Below are 8266 nucleotides of genomic sequence, written 5' to 3'. Positions count from 1 at the left end.
TTTTTGGTACATGAAATTTGGTACTCTAAAACAAGTGACCGTAGGTACATGAAATTTCGACTGAATATTATAGCATCATCTATATTAGCATTTTCTATGCACCATAATATTTTGACTTATTTTGAGCTGTTAACGGACATTTTCAGTTTCCATTTTTTTAAAAGTTTTTTTTTCAATAAATATCAATAAAATTTTATTTGTTGGTTAAAAAAGCTTGAAAATTTAATAGAAGGTACAATATACAAGTTGTTTCAAAGGCAGTTGAATAAAATTAAAAATCCATAGCCCCAATTTTTTTTTATAAGCATCTCAAGTTAAAATATTGACAAAATTTATCAAATTGATAATGTAATAATTATTTTGTAGTTAATAATTTATAAAATGTTCAACTTTTATAGCTAAGGATTAAAAATTTAAAACAAGATTCCACGTAAATAGCTTATATATAAATTACTTTATTCACAATAATATCATCAAATATACCTGGTAATATCATTACTGATAGGCTGACTGACCGTTTTCGCTCAGAATCGTTTTTCTTATACAATGTTATTATATCATTGAATTCAAATTCAACACCATCCATTACAGTGATCCACTTGTAACCTACTATACAGCAGAGTGACATCCACTTACCCACCTTTTTTAAGTCCGAATTTCGATTTAAATCCATTAACATTTTCAAAAAAACCTTCGCGAGACTTGCAGGGTTACGGAAAATTGGGTTGCAGTTAACGAAAAATACCTACGGATCATAAGATTTATATTGTGATTGTCGATTGAACGATTTTATTTATATTTGTTACATCTGCAGACAAGTCACCATAATCGTAATTATCGTCACTTACTTGTTGAATAAATTGTTTTCTTTTTATAATGACTCTTTCAGAAGAAAATATGTCAATTTAAATTGAAATAGTACACGTCTCACATTGTATAAATGAACGTCAGTGTGTATATATTCGAATATATTACATTATTTTACAGTTATTTTTTTATTTTGACAATATAAAAATTAAAAATTAGTAGTCTGTAATTGTATTTCATGCTTATATTGTTCTAGGTGGGCAGTATCAACGTTAATGTCACGTCAAAATACAGTTCCTAGCTCAGATAACCCGTCCGAAAATGTCAGTGCACTTATACCACTTTGGGACATGTTCAATCACCGAAGCGGAAGAGTAAGTATATTATTAGAACTTATTTATTTGTAAAAAAAATAATACAACTATAGGTATGTTTGGTTATAGATCTGCTGATAGTTGCTTATATCTTAACATATTATAATAAAATGATAAAACAAAGTCATTTTTTCTGTCTGTATGCTTAGATCTTTAAAACTACGCATAGGATTTTGTGCCGGTTTTTTTTAATTGATAGAGTGATTCAAGAGAAAGGTTTATATGTATATAACATGCATAATATAATAGAGAAACACTGCCTTTTTTTTGTATATACAAGCATATATCGAAAAGAACTCTACTTATTTTAATACGGTTTTAAATTTTAAATTTTAAATCGGGTTATAGGGACAACTAAAATTGGATGTTGGCTTATCCGAAGTTAATAGCCTTAAAAAATGGCTAGACCGTTTTCAATAAAAGTTATTTGAGGGTGTATACAGCTTGATTTTTCAACTCATATAGGCTGTAGATGGTAAAGGGTAGCTCACACATGATATTTATGAGCATACAAAAAAATAAATTTTTTTTTTGTCAATCTAAATGGTTGCAATTCGTTACATATTATATTATTAGCATTATAATTAGAAGAAATATGGTATATATACATTTTGTACAAAACATTTTGTTTTATTAAAAAAATCTGTGGCCTGGACACCGTCGGACGGGGCAGGTAGTAATATATAAAATATAAATATACGAGTTTATTCATTAAATTAAATTTTATAAATGAATACAAGTGGGCTGTGGGCGTGTAATAGACTCAGTTAAAATAAAATTGTATTAAATATTAAACTCTACCTTTAATTAACTTTACTACTTCGGTGCCAAAAATACAAAACTTTTTGGTTTGGGGTTAGCCTCCACAATTTTTTTAAAAATGCTATTGCATCCAAACACATCATGTTTTTTAAATTTAGAATTTTACTGAGGGACGTGTGTTTGTTTTTGTACTAATGTCTTATATTAATAATATATGTTGTATATGTTGTACGCTTATTCTTATTTATAATACAATATAAATACGGGTGAATGATCTATAATGATAAGTATAAGACAATGGTTTTTTTTCGAACCGCAAACTTCAATTCGAAGTCAAACTGATTTTTATTTTTTTGTTCGTATATATTATACGAATATAAATTATGTTATTGTGATGCAATTTATTTTTTCTGCGACGTGGTATATGGTTATCTCACGGCGAGCAAGCAGTGTTATACGTTACGGCTTTACACTTGGCTATCATAACCGCGACGAGGTCAATTTACTTACAATCATCATTATAGATTAAGCCATTTTGAACTCGTTATAGACGTAACTTGATCATTGAGTTTAAGTCTTGGCTGCTATTTTCGGTGGGAATTTGGAAGCCAAAAACGAGAGACAGAAATACCAAGAACTAACGCGCCCACGTCTTTAAAAAAGTTGAACAAAATCTGAAAATTGTTATAATAGCATTTATCTCGTATAGAAGTATAGACATATTTTAGGATGTGTATTGTGTATGTGTACGTATTCGGTATATTTATTTTTTTGAGACATAGGGTGGAGTATCCGAGTAGAATGCCGACTTTATAGAGGTACATGGTTTGAAATTATTGTAGGTACATTTTGAGATTTCTCGGTGCAATTTCATGTATTTTACGCAGTGGTGGTGCGTGGTGCAATATCCGTGACCACATGTAGATGTAGTTTGAGGTTATTTTTTAGTACAACAATATAACAACTCTTCCGGCCCGTCATAATTATTAGTATTTACTATTTTATAAGTTTATAACACATGCATACCTATTGCGGTAGGACTATATTTTTTTTCGTATTTACCCGTATCGATCGGTTATATAATTTATCTGGTACGTGATACCTACACGTAATACATAAATACAGGGTGATTGGTTATTTTGTAAGTATGCGATAATCCCGTCATTTATTTAACTTTTGATTTTCAGAATTTTTAAGAAGGTTCTTTAAAGACCATATTTTCAAATATGTGTACAGTTTTACGGCATTCAAATACTGTTATAAATGGTGATACAAATTGTTTTTTGAATGTTTATGTATCCTGGTATTGAGTTATTCTACTTAATGTAAGTACTAACGACAATAATGAATTTAATATAAACTTTCAAATAAATGAGATCGATGTTAATTGGTGAAATAATAATACTTATTAGGAATAATATTATCTAATCAAGTTAATTTTTTTCGGTAAAATGATATATATAATTTTAAGTATAATATTATATTCAAATTGTTAACAGACACTAATCAGTTATCACTAATCGTCTACAAATCACAAACAAGTTTATTCTTAGTAGGTATAACCTATCTCCATAAAGTAGAATAAGTATATAAAAAACTACCTATACTATTTCAAATGTTGATTTCAATAAGCTTTTTTTTTATAAAAAGTGATGTATGTATAGTAACTAGTAAGTACCTACTCATTTGAAGAAATCAAAAAGTTTCTGCCGCCACAGTCTATTATTCACGTGTATAAATGCTAAATTTGAAAGTATGGTCTTTATATGTATAATGCGCATCTTCTGTATACAGTATAATACGTCATAAATCATTATATTATAAAGTCAAAAATTCTAAAAATCAGTAATGTTCGAACGAAATCACCTACAGTAAAATCAATGGGAGGGCACTAGTGAAATTTGTAAACCCTTAGGAAATGATATATAGTAATATTATGATTTTCCTGCATGTGGCGTTTACCGGTACAGCTGTCGACCGATTTCGTCAAGTCGAGCAATGTGTGCGTGTGCTACGCGGACGGCGACTATGCGGCCGACGAACAAGTGTACATATTCTACGGGGTGCGGACCAACGCCGACTTCTTGGTGCACAACGGGTTCGTGTACCCGGACAACGAACATGACGCCGTCAAGATACGGCTTGGCGTCTCCCGGTCCGACCCGCTCTACTCGCTCCGGTACCGCCTGCTCCAGACGCTTTCGCTGCCTGCCCTCGCCGAGTTCTACCTCACGCCCGGACCGTTTCCGGTCGACGGAAAACTCCTCGCGTTCGTCCGCATCTTCAACATGGACCAAAGTACGTACCAATATAATATACTGCACAGTGGCGTACGCAGGGATTGGGTTCTGACCCCCCCCCCCCCCTGAAATTTCTTTTTTCTACAAAAAAATCTTATTTACCATAGTTTTGGTACACAGATCAATTGTTGGTCATTTTTAATACCATAAAATAAATTGTTGAATATATCAAAGACGTCGATAATCATAGTTTCCGTTTTTTTTAGCTGATTTAGAACATTGCTAAATATCTGCCATAATCGATGGGGTATCATCGTCCATCGATTATTACCACGTTTATTACGGCTCTATAGATGACCAGGTTAAACACTGTAAATATAGGCTAAATATAATTTGTTTTATAAAAACTGTTAAGAAAAAAATAATGCAAATTATTTACTCAGATAAAACCCTAACCGAACTAAAATCCTGCATACGCTTCTGAATTACTGCACCGGCTTAAAGGGCTGGTGATGTTTTCGGTATAATAATTGTACCTATATACCTAAAATATAATAGTTTTGACTTATTGAGCGAAACGGAAGAATGCGATGTGTATTTTTTTTTAAATATTTCATATTTATAAAACTATATTATATAAGTAGAGGTATTAAAATACATGTGCATATTTTTATTATAAAGGTGGATATCACGGCACTTAATTTCAGTGAACAAATTTTATTTCGTTTTTTGACGATGTTAACATTTTTATTTTCAAAAAGTTCTACAAATAATAGTTTATTTTCCATTTTTGTGGGTATACTTTAAACTTCATATTTATTGATATAGGTACCTACGTATTTCCCAAGACTCCCGTCACCAATGTATCTCTACGTGGTAAATAAATATATATAATTATTTGGTATTTACAACAGCTAGTAGATAATCTGTAAGAAAATTCTTATTTAATGTAATATACGTAGGCACAGAAAAAAAAAATATTTTAATACTTGAATATAAAAATACTTATTATTATTAGTAGAACAACTATACAGAGTTAAATTAGGTACTGTTTTTCAAATAATGAACTAATTTTTGTAAATTGCACTAAAATTTCGACAAATATATGCGTAGATATATTATTTTTACAGATTTTCAATAAAAAAATCCTGCTTGATTTTGATATTTTTTTTGAAATGTTTCAATAAATAAAGTATGAAATTTCTATCGTGAAAATTGTTTTAAAATTGAATTGTAAACAACATTTTTGCCATTAAATTTGAATTTTCCTATAGATTAATGTTGAAAATGTGATTTGAACAGTGGTGCATTGTGGTGTTGCAAAAGTATTGTTTTAAATTCAACAATATTTTATTGACAAGTTATAAAAAAAAAATTGCTCCTTTACACACCTATCGTATCAGAGGATTGAGATTTGAGGCCATTAAAGAACAAAAGTGGGGCATCGAATGTCCATAGTGGTCATCCAATGACATAAAAAAAGTTTGCAATACCAAAAATGTAAACCAAATTACGCCACTTGATTTAAATATAATAATTTTCCATGGAGATAATTTTGGTGAATAGAGACGTATATGTGACTATTTATGCGTGCATGCACCTCGTTTGTAACACTCGATTGAAGACTTTTAGCTAGTATAATAATGACATGTGTCTATAATTTTTTGTTCACCAGAAACCTTGGATGATTGGATACAAATGGAAGAGAAACATTGCCTGAACTTAACACTACTAGACGGTACTCTCGATCCTGCCCTCGAGATCAAGTGCTGGGAATTCCTGCAAGTCAGGATAAATTTGTTGATAAAGCAGTATCCAGCACCATCGGAAAAAGCGGTTAGTCTTATTAATTTTCATTAATATCAATAACATATTATAATCAGTGTTTAAATGGTACGAAAATCGTATTTCAATACGTATTTATATAATATATGTATTATAGGTTTAGGTGGCTAATAGATGTATTTAGCCATTTTGGGGTGGGTACAGCCAGACAGCATCCCCAGCACGTGATCTCGATCAGCTTTCAGTTAAACAATTATTATTTTCAGTTAAAAACATTTTACGGGGCAATATAAGAAAAATACATATAATTAGCTTCCACGGTGAGCTACTATAATATTTAAAAAAATTATAATTCTTCAAAATTCAAATCTGAGTTAAACATGATTACTCAATTTTACCTTTTTACTAAAAAAAATTGGTTGCGCGTATAATTCTTCGAAAATACAGTATAATTTTATTAAATATTTGTATTATTCTTGTAATACTATGTCATGATATAAATAGTAGTAACTAAGCAGTATAGGTATATATAAATAGGCAATAAATATAATATATGAAGTTGTTAAATAATAATATAATTTGTTTTCCATACCTATATAATGTGTGCAAAACGTGTGGTATGTACCTATTACCATTACATTCAATGAATAATTGTTTTTTAATGATTATGTTTTTTTAAATTTTTTTTATTTTTATCCCGGGGCAACTTAGGCCATTGGGGAAGGGGAGGTACTGTGAGTTTTAGAACGGTAGGTGAATGTTACACGTGGGTGTATTTTGGCAGAATTTTGAATGGGGCACCCGTAGGTTTCTGCCATGCCCCGGGGTGGGGGATGGCGGCACTTGTTCTCCGGACACCGTGACTTGCCCGGAGAAAAATGCCGCCCAGTGGCCGAGAATCGAAACCGCGACCGGCAGCGCCGCAGCCAACGCGTTAGACCGCTCGGCCACCTCGTCCCCCTTAATGATTATTATATGGTCAAATAGGTACACTTATACTAGGATATAAAGTAATTATATAATTTTTAAATTTTTTCTCTCTTAAATAACTTTTTTTTTATCCTCACGCCTCATACGTATAGGTATTAATTTTATATAATATATTTTTACACTTAATATTAATTAGCTACTGATAAGTGATAAGTAACAAGCTTCTATAATTGATATTCTATAGTATTTAAAGTTTTTTTTAATATACCTATAAATTGTCAGAAAGAAAAATAATGAATTTACTTTTTTTTCAATTAGTACGCAATCGTGTCGTGTTTTTCTGGTGCAAAAAAGGTTGAATTGCGCAATCGTGCGCACAGTTCAAATCTATTACGTCCGCTAAATATATGAATTATGATAAATATAGGTACGCGTAGTTATGCCTATGAAAAACGCCATCGAAGGTTTAATTGTTCAAAAACCGCCGCTGTATTTAATTTTAAACGCTCAATAAGTTCGCTAGCCTGAGTAATTATATTTAGGTATACCTACCGACTATGCTACTGATAGTATTACGTGTTAATGGGGCGTATAGTATACCGCGCGAATGTACTTTTGACGAAAACCATAGCTAAAATGTTGATAGATCGTGCGGTTTTGGAACCAATTACTATACCACCGTATAGGTATATACCCACTTTTAATAGGTACCTATATTGTAGCTGGGCTTGGGCAACCCAATACAATCAATAAAAATCATTACGAGACGTAGGTCGTATTGCGTTGGTAATAATTGAAGTGATTGTAGGATGTGAATGGTATATTGCCAGTAAAATCGACTTTGTAACATGGGCCGGTAAGTACCAGTGGGCTATACCTCCGAGTATAAGTGGGTACCTATCGAATATCGACAATCACGCGTTTGCACTGAATATTTAACATTTAATCATTTTAATATATATACTATCAGTGCTTGGAAAGTTCCCATACGGAAAAAGCAATTAGTTCACGTTTACGTTCATCTTATTGAAAAGGAACTAAATCATTTCTTGTTCCTACAGGCTTAAAAAAACGAACTACCTAATATTTCCTCCCTCGCTTCTAAAAAAAGTTAATTTTCCGTTCCTTAATGATTTTAAAATTGTTTTAATATAATTTGTACAAATTATATATTTTTAGATTCTAAGCGTATTTGTAAATGTACCTATTGTTTTTACAATGCATGAGGTGCTTTTCTTCGACATTTGGAGTAGTAGAAATGCTCTGATTTTCGACATCGGCATCTTTTCTGATAAATAAATGTATACTGTACATATAGTTTGTTCAATTTTTGAAAAAATCAATTTTATTTTTTGGTGTTACTCAATA

The 8266-nt window shown here is 31.2% G+C and overlaps 1 protein-coding gene across 1 annotated transcript in view; it reads left to right on the top strand.

Annotated features, from left to right (window-relative positions):
* Window positions 1–6058, top strand: part of LOC100161611 (actin-histidine N-methyltransferase) — a 33527-nt gene extending 27469 nt beyond the window's left edge. The window contains exons 6-8 of the mRNA XM_003241381.4: window positions 1064–1181; window positions 3914–4241; window positions 5859–6058. Of these exons, the coding sequence (XP_003241429.1) occupies window positions 1064–1181; window positions 3914–4241; window positions 5859–6043 (631 nt within the window). The 3' untranslated portion in view covers window positions 6044–6058. The remainder of the gene's footprint in view (window positions 1–1063; window positions 1182–3913; window positions 4242–5858) is intronic.
* The last annotated feature ends 2208 nt before the right edge of the window (window positions 6059–8266 follow it).

Source organism: Acyrthosiphon pisum, chromosome A1 (assembly GCF_005508785.2).
Source record: "Acyrthosiphon pisum isolate AL4f chromosome A1, pea_aphid_22Mar2018_4r6ur, whole genome shotgun sequence".
Classification (NCBI taxonomy): Eukaryota; Metazoa; Arthropoda; class Insecta; order Hemiptera; family Aphididae; genus Acyrthosiphon; species Acyrthosiphon pisum.
Note: the sequence above shows the minus strand (reverse complement) of the source record. Positions and strands in the feature narration are given on the sequence as shown.